Consider the following 11,301-nt stretch of genomic DNA (forward strand, 5'->3'; position numbering starts at 1 on the left):
TAATGCAAACTAGCATTTTTTCAAAAATAATTCCATATAAACAAAATAAGAAAAAGCAATTGTGCTTCACTCTCACATGAATTTTTACAGTTACAAGATAACATAATGGGAATATCAGAGTTATTACCTACAAATAACTAACTACCTTAATGATAATAAGAACAAGAATAACTTTTAAGTGCCTGTTTTGCAGTGGTTCTCAACCACAATAAATACATGTAAATCACAGGCAGCCTGTTAATTATATTTCAATTCATAGCTACTTCAATGATTGCCTTTATGCAGACAAATACATTTACTGCACCCAGCATTTAGCATGTCAGAGTGGTTGTTGGAGTGCCTCTGTGCGGCTGCAGAGTTCATGTGCAACTTCTTCCAGATAGATTGATTGATTGATTGATTGAAGACTTTATTAAAAGTACAGTTTCATGACAGTACAGTCAAGCCAAGGTCAACTAAAAGGAGATCCTAGTAAGCTTTTCGGCTTATTTACACAGGAAACCTTTATGTATCTCATATAACCTTGAATGACGGACGGATAGAACTCCATCATTTGCAAAAGGGGGGCCCTGCGATTTTCACTTGCAGGGGGGGCCTGCGATTTTCAGGGACTATCGTAGATTAAATGGTTAATCGGTTATTCAATGAATTTATACATGCATATCAATACCTATTAGATATGTCACAGCAGGGCATGTATGCATATCAATAGACCATTGTCTGAACCTGTTAACTCATGTAATGTATGTGTAAGTGCCGGCCACTTGACATCATTCAAATCCCCCCCCCCCCCCCCAAACACTGAATTACCAATGCTTGGTTCCAAAAGGTGCCCTTTTTTTCACTTGAGCACCCCCCCCCCCCCCCCTTCAAAATGTCTCTGCACGCCCCTGCCTCTTAAGTGATCCCTGACAAGTTAGCCATGTAGGCCTTATTATGTTATAATAACCCTCTTTAACCAAAATATACAATTTAAAACACTTACAATATATTCCTTTGAGAGAAAAAAAGTTATATTTTCAACCCATGGGGGGAGCCATTGCATTGTTCGGACGCATGCAGTGATGACGTAGAAGATACATTTTGGCTGGTCGGGCCCATAAGGTTAATATGGAAGGTCTAAACAACGTTCTCTTTACAATATTTAAAACATTGTCTTGAAGCTCAGATTAACTGTAGTTAGTAGTGTGGTGCTTTTCTGTTCTGTTCAATCAAGTAGGATGTTTTGCCAGGTTAGTAAAGTGTTTAATTCAACATCTAAAACTTGTTTACACCGCCATTTTAAATTGGCCCGTCCAGCCAAAATGTATCTTCTACGTCATCACTACATGCGACGAACAGTGCAATGGCTCCCCCCATGGGTTGAAAATATAACTTTTTTTCTCTCAAAGGAATATATTGTAAGTGTTTTGAATGGTATATTTTGGTTAAAGAGGGTTATTATAACATATTAAGGCCTACATGGCTTACTAGTCAGGGATCACTTTAAAGATGTATGTGACATCACAGAACACACATGAAGGAACTGCTTGGGTGATTAGGGCCATGGCTTACTAGTCAGGGATCACTTTAAAGATGTATGTGACATCACAGAACACACATGAAGGAACTGCTTGGGTGATTAGGGCCATTGTTATCTGGTCTGCACCTTTGAGAGCCAAGCTCTTTTCAGATTCCAATGAGCTATGTCCATAGCAATTGTTTCATGTTAACCCTCACTTCAACTGTTCTTTGTTCAACAGCTCAACGGGGGCCCATGCCCATGTTGGTTAAAAAAATTATAATAATCTCATGAGGCCCACAGCCTGTGTGGGGCTGCCTATTTTGCCTGTGTGGACTGCACGGCCCTGTTTAAGAGTAGCTTAATGAATGGCCACAGTCAGTGCGCAGCAGGCTCCACCAATCACTTAGCTTACTTGTTAAAAGCAACATATTATTAAGACATGACAGTAATATGGGTGCAAAATGTACTAGCCCCATATAAACGTAAAATATACTCTCCTCCCTAGCTGTGGGCATATGCCATAGGCCTATGCACATATGAACCTGCCGGTCTGTGTCCAATAGAAAGTTGCAGAGCATGGAGTTTTAAAAAAAAAAGTACAAGGTTACATGTGCAAAAATAACAGATTTACAAGCTATCAACACCGTCGGATAGATAGTACATTAGCTTGCAGATCTGTTCTTTTAAGCATGTGCCACCGCGCACAGAGAGAGAGAGAGAGAGAGAGAGAGAGAGAGAGAGAGAGAGAGAGAGAGAGGGGAGAGAGAGAGAGAGAGAGAGAGAGAGGAGAGAGAAAGCGAGGAGGCGAGAGACAGACAGACGATTTGTACTGTCATGAAACTGTAGGCCTACTTTTTTCTATTGCAAACTTCTAAAAAATTCTTCAATCAATCAATCAATGTGTGTGACGAGAGAAAGAGAGGGAGAGCGAAGGAGACGAGAGACGAGAAAGAGAACAAAAAAAAAGTGTGGGCCAAAATTCCAAAAGGGGGCGTCAACATTTGTGACGCGGCAGCGGCCGCCATTTTCTGTGACAAAAACTAACAGTACAGACCAGAGACAGTGTAAACAGTGACTCTTCCGTATACATTTTAAAACACATTTACTTTCCAAAAATGGTGCACGTTTGCTCCGTTCATAAGTGCAATAGTAGAAGTGGACCTCCGGTGAATGGGGAGGACAAAGTTCGTTTTTTTGCTTTCCAGCATGGAAGAGAAAGTATGGAGCTCAAATGGACGAGTTGAGCAAGAGACGTTGAATGGCTTTGGATCTCAGCCGTACGACGCAAAGGATTTACGTTCAAAAACGTACCCAAGGACAGCTTTGTTTGTTCGTGGCATTTTCACAAAGGTAAGTTATTATCAAACACAATAAACTGCCATTTTGTCGCTGCTAACTAAAAGTAAAGATGTAATCCTCCAACTAGGTTAGCCAAGCTGTTAGCCCTAGGTTAGCCCATGTTCCACATGAGCGTGTTTTTTTGATTGATTGAAGACTTTATTAGAAGTTTGCATAGGAAAAGGTACAGTTTCATGACGGTACAGTTCACTGGTACAAGGTCTACTAAAAGGAGATCCATGAAAAGACTAAGCTTATTTCCACTGGAAACCATTTAAGTATCTCATATAACATTGAATGACAGACAGATAGAACACAGTACTATGCAGTAGATATGTAAAGAAAAACAAAACAAAGACAGTAATTCTTAAACAAACAGTATATACAAAGAAGGGGCAGGGGAGGGTAGGGTTGGGGCTAGGTTCATTATTACCAGTTGCGAACGGCTGCTGCCTGTGTTACAATCTTAGGCCTATCTGTGCATAGAGTTGATTGATTAATATATTGTTTACACGCTGAGGAAGGCCTCCGAGGCCGAAACGTCAACATGTACTGGCTGCTGGGGGAAAACAATGTAATAAACAAGAAGGAGTCTATCTAAAGTGAGTGCTGGCGTCCTTGCTCTAAGTTCATTGTTCACCTGAGCCGTGCACCCTAGACGAATGTTTATGTGAACCATTTTTTTGACGAGTGCTCCTCTTCTCTCTTCCTTATATATTAACAACACTCATAACTATATTACATAACTATTAATGTATTTACTAGGGACACATTAATCACCATGATTAATGTAAATGAGCCAGAGCCAAACTTTCATCAGTAATCCCTGATTCCTGTGCCATGGCCATGCTGGCTTGTAGTGGACATTTCTTTTTACAACATTCTATTTTTGCCATGGACATAAAAACATGATAAATCACTAGCCCTAAATGACCATTACAGGTCTGACTGTTACTGTACTGTAACTGTACACTCTCAGAGTTATGGGGGTTCTTGAAAATAAAACGTTTGAGAATCACTGTCAGTGGTCTACTAAGGTGCCATAATGTCATAGTGTCATAGTAAATCAGTGTCATACCTATTCTGAAGAAAACCTGGAGTCTGAAATTAAGTAATTGGGTCTTATGATCAAATAAGAACATTATACTGTTAAGTCTAAAATGTGCCACATGTTGATGACCCCTAGTCCCTGAGCAGGCTGTTAAAACGTTGTAATAAAACAAAAAAACAACATATCAAATCAATACAAGAGAAGTAGACGCAATACAGGACACAGACCAATTACACTACTAATGAGCGACGTTGTTGTTTTTCCCTCAGGAAAACCAGCCATGGAAATGGATGAGTGTGATCCTGACTGGGCACCCTCTTTACACCTGGGGCACACAGAAGTGAAGGCATCATTGGCTCACCGGCTTGAACGGAGGAAGAAGAGACGAAGAGCTGCTGAGCTACTGAGCAACACTGGCCCTGCAACAGCAGCAGATGTGGAGATGGAGGGCACAGAGGAGGTGGAGGTAGGGTTGGGCGATATGGTGATAAATATCGTTGAGACGATACAATGTCTCCACGATATGCCTTTTCAGAGATATCGTATATATCGTGATACAATGAGGGAGCCATATAAAAAATCCTGTTGAATTGTTTATACAGAGATTCATTGCAGAACTCATTTAAACTTGCATTTTGGTCTAAATCAGTAGTTTTCAAACAACAATGTCATGGTCTCCCCTTAACTCTGACAGTATACAAATGAAACCAAATGGACCCGTAAGGGTCCATTTGGTTTTATTTGTATAATGTCAGAGTTACATACTGGTAATGGTCAATTTAGACCTCCCCAAAAGATTTGTGTTACCTTGTAGGTGGTTGAGTAACTTAAAAAAATATTAAAAAAGACAATCTATCTAATAATCTATCTTATCTATCTATCTGTCTAGGTTTACTCCTGGTCATGCTGAAGAAGCAGTCCATTTCTCTGTCTACAGTTCCTGGCTAATACCATCATTACCCAGACTCTGTTCAATCCTAAAAGTCCCTGAAGCAGCTCTACGATCCAGGAAAGGTTGGATATGAACTTCCTGTCCTGCGCCAGCACTGTGAGGGCCTCAAAGACAAGGCAGCAGTAACAGCAACACAGGCAGCGGTGGTGGAAAAGAAGACCAGACAGCAACATCTATCCACTGACTGGTACAATAGGAAGAATAACCGCGTCCAACATCCATTTTGTTGCAGCCACTTCTGTTGACAACCTGCGATGTCAACGGTCAGAAGGTCACACGTCAGGGCTCACAACGCCTCACGCTCTTGTAGATCGGCTATTTTCGGCAAAGAGCTTTGGTGTAGAGGGGGGGAAGAGCAGACTAAGTACAGAGTGAAAGGTCAAGTTTATTAAGTATTGACGGTTCAAGTGGTTAAATATCTGAAAACACAAATTGACATGAATCCAAATTATACTGAGGAAAGTGCAGTCAAACAATGAAACTATATGGAATCTATGAAAAGGTTGTGGGGGTCCCTGCTTCATCTCTCTCTCAACTAAGGGGTCCTTGGCCTGAAAACGTTGAAGACCCCTGATCTACTGTAATATATATATTTTTTACTGACCATCTACTGCATAGTACTGTGTTCTATCTGTCTGTCATTAAAGTATTGGTACCAGACTGTGCCAAAAGTAGCAAGTACTCATTATGCAGAAAGTCCCATTTCACATGTTTTAAAAATGTATACAAAGTAACCTTTGAAAATAGCAGATCTACAAGCTCACAAAGCACCGCAATGTGAGCTTGTAGATCGGCTATTTTCAAATGCCTGAAATGTATACGGGGATATACAAAGTGGTTAAATTATGTTTTGCAAAAATAAAGCATCAGAACCTCAGAGTTGAGCCATCAGGGTTCATACTAAATCCCTCATTTCCAGAAGTCTATGGCATCATTCAGTGTGGATGTTGTCTTGCTAAAGGCTGTCTGGAAGTGAAATGCCCACATTCACATAATTGATGGCGAGTACACCCTGAAGAAAAAACACCCATACTACAGCCAATTACAGACACAGATCTTTGTGACAGAATCAGACTACTGTGACTTTGTGGTCTGGACAGAGAAAGACAATGCTATTGTTTGGATCTTTCCAGATCTGGAATCTGGATTCTGGAATGAAGTTCTCACTAAGGCACAGGAGTTTTTTCTCAAGGTTTGTCTAACTGAGCTTGTGGCATGTCATTACTCCAGAGCACATAAGCTTACAAGAGAGACACGTTCTGATGCTTTATTTTTTATGACTATGTACTACTGTGTTCTGTCTGTCATTGGTATCAGAATGTACCAAAAGTAGCAAGTACTCATTATACAGAAAGTCCCATTTCACATGTTTGTCCCATTTCACATGTTTTATAAAAACCTTTGAAATAGCAGACCTATAAGCTCTCAATGTGCTGCATTGTGAGCTTGTAGATTTGCTATTTAAAAAATGCCCCAAATGTATACAGGGATATACAAAGTGGTTAATGTATGTTTTGCAATAACAAGTATATAGTAACTTATCAAATAATTGTGGTGGAGTAAAGGTACAATATTTTCCTCTGAGATGTGGAGTTTAAGTAGAAGTACTGTAACTTAGAAATACTACAGAAAGTCACATAGCTTAAAATTGTACTTAAGTACAGTACTTGAGGTAATGTAGTTACTTGACACCATGGTTGACAAAATGTTATCGATTGATAATAAATCTTTTGTTGTAACTTTATCTTGCGAATAAACATTCTTGAATCTTGAAACCATGTCATTCTTATTAATTCACGTGTCATCATAGGAATTTTCAATACAATATATATTTATAACCACTTACATTAGGAAGTGAAAGAAAATTACTTCAGTTCGGAATGCCTTTATTTACAACAAAAAAATAAAGTGCACAAGTTTCAAGTACAGTTGACAAATAAAATATTAAAGTGAAGCCAACTAATACAATCCACATTCGCAACTGTCTGTCTTACTGCTGTGTACAGTCAGGAACAAAAGCAAATAGTAGTCAAAACAAAATCACGTGTTAAATAGCATGTCTAACAATGAAGTCTGACTTACAATGACAATAAGAAAAAAAAAATAATACATCATAATTTGTTCAGGTGTGTGTTTGTGTGCATGCTTGCTTTTCGGCTATTTTCACTTGTTTTTAATGTGTGTTTTTATGTATTTAAACTATTTATTGTTAATGTATTTATGTATTATGTCCATGAATTAAATACAGAGGTCTTTCAACGTAAAACAGACAGTGAAAGGTCTTATTTGAGATGTTCCTTTTAGGCAGGGTGTTTAACTGTAGTTGTACCATTTTTGGCTAATAAAATAATCAATCAAAATGTGGTAATCTCCACATTGTAGCTCAGGCTGTTAGCTCCTCAAGATTTGCAAACAGCCTGCCTACATATGCTTGTATATCATTTGTAAATTGATGTTTCTAGAGAAGCCTTTGGGTCGTCACTGTTAGTGTTTTGCATATGTATGCTGTAGTTATTTAATGAAAACCTGTTGGTCAAGAACCTGGGTCACTGTGAAGGAGTACTTGGCTTTTTAATGGCTTTCAATTTACAATTTCCTGTAAGCCTACTTGAAAGTTACACGGACACACTTTAGCCTACTTTATTCTGCACAGACAGTTGAGAAAGTACAGTAGCACTGTGTGGTCACCTACCATTGTACGAATGACGGTTTTGCTGTTTACGCTGTGAATCTGCAGCTTGTACACCCACCCAGAGGTGAAATAAACATGGGCCTGCAGAGATTTTTCACTATGGAATGAATCAAATGTATAATAGCTTGTTGATGAGGTAGCCTACTGCATCAGGTGCACTCGTGCAGCAATTCAAAAGCATCTTCTGACCATGATTCACCATGTTCATATGGGTCGAGTCCAGGCAGCAATGTCCTCAATTTTGCTCAGATAACGCTCTCTTTTTTCGTTATTGAGCTTGTCTTTGTAAGGTATTGGTAGTCCAAGCTTGGCTCTCTCCATCTTGTTCGGCGTTCTTGTGAAGTGTTTACAACTGCGGGTATTTAAATTCCATTCAAAACGCGCGCATTCCATGCATTCCAATGGGCGTCACGTTGGGATGATGCGTTATTGACCCAAACAATGGCCGCGCTCGTACGGGGGGGGCGTGGCTCGCTCTTGATGACGTAGCCGTTGGCCCACACTGGGTCGGAGGAGGGTAATGCTGGGTTAGGAGCGTACGAGCGTTGTCATTGTGAGTCTGTCTGTGCGTGTGTGTGAGGGAGACTTGTTTTTTTCATTGTCGAAATACCGTGCCGTCTTGTCGAACGGTTGTCGTGTCGGACAGTTGTCGTGTCGAAACATTGGCGTCCTTTTTTTCGAAAAAGGGTGCCGTCGAAACAGCGGCGCCGAAATCTCGCGATCCCTAAGTCGAACTATCGGCGCGTCGAAATTGCGTGCCGTCGAAAAAATGACACGTCGAAATAGCGACACGCTCCCCAAATAACGCGTAACCGACACGACCCCGCCTCCTCGAGGTGCGCGTGAGAACCAACGTGAATGGTCTCCCCTCATGTTCACTCATGTTATGAAAACTGTGGAGTGACACTGACACAGTGACCGGTCAGCGGTCATCATAACATAACAACGATACGTCTCAGGAGTCCAGCGGATTGGAAAACCGGTAAACTATTTACATTATAAAGATATTATCCTTGTTTCATAATGTCTCTTTGATGCAGAACGATCATGTTACATCGCGATTTGATCCTCGATAAGGCTAGTACCATTGCTATGTCCGTGCATGCACACAGTACACAATGTTCTTAGTATGTTCCAGACCAGACGTGCATGGGTACATGGTGAAATGTCAGAGTTTTGCATCAATTCTGCAGTGAAATGCTTGACATTTTCAATAGTCGGCTAATGACATGAATCGGTTATTTGTTTAACTACACTGTGTTCCAAATTATATTAGGATACACCGTTGCACGTACTGTTTTTTATTGTTTTTTCCCCTAATTGTCGCCAATTAAACGATTAAAGATTTATATTAATCTCAAGAACTTTAGACCTATGTTATTACCACTTACCAGTGATCCAGAACTGAGTCGGTTGCACAATTTAAACACATTTAACTACAGTTTGCAGCTATAGCTTGGTTGTTCAACTATTATTTGCATAGTAATTATGCTACTTAAATTATTTACTTTTTGTGTAGTTAACCACTGAGACCCCAAACAGTCTTAGTTTTTCTTCTTGTTTTAAATATAGGCTAGGCCTAACAGTATTCTGAATATAGCCTATATTGCTCATAGCAGCCCAGTCCCAGACCCATCTAGTATTGAACCCCCTTAGTTTGATCAGCCCCGCCCCTTTTCTTTAATTGGAACACAATGTATGTTGTAGTCTTGCAGGCTTGTGACTGGTGTACTGTACTTACATAATTGTGAGCTATTTGTAGCCTACTTTACTTGAGTATTTCCAATTTCCAATACTTTTACTTATACTCCACTACATCTCAGATCTAAATATTGTTATTTTACTCCACTTTAGCCTACTAGTTACTTTGTACATTGATTATTATTACAATACATACATAGGCCTACCATATATTCATTTCGGCCATTTGAAAATAGACGATCTTTGCTTGTAGATCTGCTATTATCAAATGATCTTTAGATATTTTATACATTTGAAACGAGACATTCTGCATAATCAGTACTTTCTACTTTTGATACTTTAAGTACATTTTGATGCCATTACTTTTGTTCTTTTTTGAATTCCAGACTTTTAATTGTAATTCTATTGATAATTTGAGTACTTTTTCCACCACTGTTTTGTACCACAGATCACCTGCACTTTGGTCCACTTCCACTGGCTACAATGCTCCGTGCCACCACTGCGTCCCTGTGCACCTACTGCCAAAGAATGAGGGTCTTCATTCCTCCCTCGGCTGCCTCCAGCTCTACACTGACCGCTCCTAACAAGCGAGCTGAGAACCAGCACACAGTGGACGCACTCTACGAACTGTCCGTAGACATCCGCAAGGTGCGCAAGTTCAAGAGCTGGGTGCTACACGAGAACACGTCATACGTGTCCGAGGTGGCCGACTTGCTGAGAGACATGGGCGCAGACACCGTATCCATCGCCCAGGTCCTGGAGACGCACCCTGAGGCTGTCCTGTGTCGGCCTGAGGACGCGGCGGCCCAGCGGGACCTGTGGCGGTCCGTGTGCCCCAACAGGCGCGAGCTGATAGGCATCATTGAGAAGTTCCCCGCATCCTTCTTCACGATCACCCACCAAGCCAACCAGCGGGCCAACATCCAGTACCTCCAGAGCCTGCGCCTCAGCAAACGAATCATAGGCAAACTGATGGCCAGCGCCCCGCAGAGCTTCAGCCAGCCCGTGGAGCGGAACCAGGAGGTCATCCACACGCTGCGGGAGACCTACCTGGACCTGGGCGGAGACGAGGGCAACGTGCGCGTCTGGCTCCAAAAGCTCCTCAGCCAGAACCCGTACATTCTGATGCGGCCTGCCGAGGCCTGGAGGGACAGCCTGGGTTTCCTACGGGAGCAGGGCTTCACCACAGAGGAGCTCCTAAACCTGGTCTCGAGCCTTAGGGCCTCAATGGCAGAGCTGCAGCCAGAGGCTATGCGTATTGCACTGGGCTACGTTGAGGGCGCTCTCCAATGCACAAAGGAAGAACTCAAAGACATAGTAATGCGCTGTCCCACCATATTGTATTATTCCTTGCCTACCCTTATTGGACGGTTCCAGGGACTGATGGACTTGGGCGTAAGCATGGAACAGATAAAGGACTCCCCCAATGTGCTGGAGCTCACCACACAGATAGTGCTCTATCGCATCCAGAAACTGGCATCGTATGGGTACGATGTGCGCTGGGGTAGCCTGGATGTTATCGTAGGAACCAAGAAGGACTTTGAAATGAGTTACGGCAAATTGCACCTTAGGCAAGAACGACCTCTGTTCAATCCTGTAGCTCCTCTCAGGTCTGCAGAGGAGTGAATTATGAGGCAATATGTTCTTTATATACTGTATGTGGTAGGCTTTATGAAACCATATGGAACCTGGTTAATTTTATAGTGACCCAAAACTCTTGTGAAGATAGGAAGGTAGTGACCATTTGAAATGGCCACCCTCTCAGATATTGTGAGATTGAGAACCAGAATCATCAGACATCCAACATTCCCGTAGCCTATGGGTACTGTACGTAAGACTGATCAATGACGGAATAGAAGATATTGTGTGGAAAAAAATAAATTGCAATTACAAATTTCTATATCTGTGTTCATTTTAATGGGTAGTGCCACACAAAGCTGATTTGACCTCTGACAGATTCCACATAACAGTGAATAAGTCGATAATATACTTTTTTTTAAATCCAATAAGCATGCATGTATTGGCAGTTATAAATCAAGTGACAATACACAAAGAATAATTTT

The 11,301-nt window shown here is 41.3% G+C and overlaps 1 protein-coding gene, 1 long non-coding RNA gene and 1 pseudogene across 3 annotated transcripts in view; 2 read left to right on the forward strand and 1 right to left on the reverse strand.

Moving 5' to 3' along the window:
- The window catches only part of LOC308308919 (troponin T, cardiac muscle isoforms-like), a 1,245-nt pseudogene extending 882 nt beyond the window's left edge, over positions 1–363 (reverse strand). The window contains exon 1 of the transcript in view: positions 305–363. The product of the transcript in view is annotated as a troponin T, cardiac muscle isoforms-like (transcript). The remainder of the gene's footprint in view (positions 1–304) is intronic.
- A 2,354-nt stretch (positions 364–2,717) lies between these two features.
- LOC308309024 lies at positions 2,718–6,592 on the forward strand. Its single transcript, XR_013963301.1, has 3 exons — positions 2,718–2,854; positions 4,163–4,359; positions 4,783–6,592. It is a non-coding gene; the product is annotated as an uncharacterized lncRNA (long non-coding RNA).
- Positions 6,593–9,721: 3,129 nt separating this feature from the next.
- LOC308309020 (transcription termination factor 2, mitochondrial-like) lies at positions 9,722–10,864 on the forward strand (the record flags this gene model as incomplete). Its single annotated transcript, XM_080754479.1, has 1 exon — positions 9,722–10,864. The coding sequence occupies one exon, from the start codon at positions 9,722–9,724 to the stop codon at positions 10,862–10,864; it is 1,143 nt and encodes a 380-aa protein (XP_080610605.1).
- Between the last annotated feature and the right edge of the window lie 437 nt (positions 10,865–11,301).

This window comes from Nannobrachium achirus (genome assembly GCF_963921795.1).
Source record: "Nannobrachium achirus genome assembly, chromosome: 23".
NCBI lineage: Eukaryota > Metazoa > Chordata > Actinopteri > Myctophiformes > Myctophidae > Nannobrachium > Nannobrachium achirus.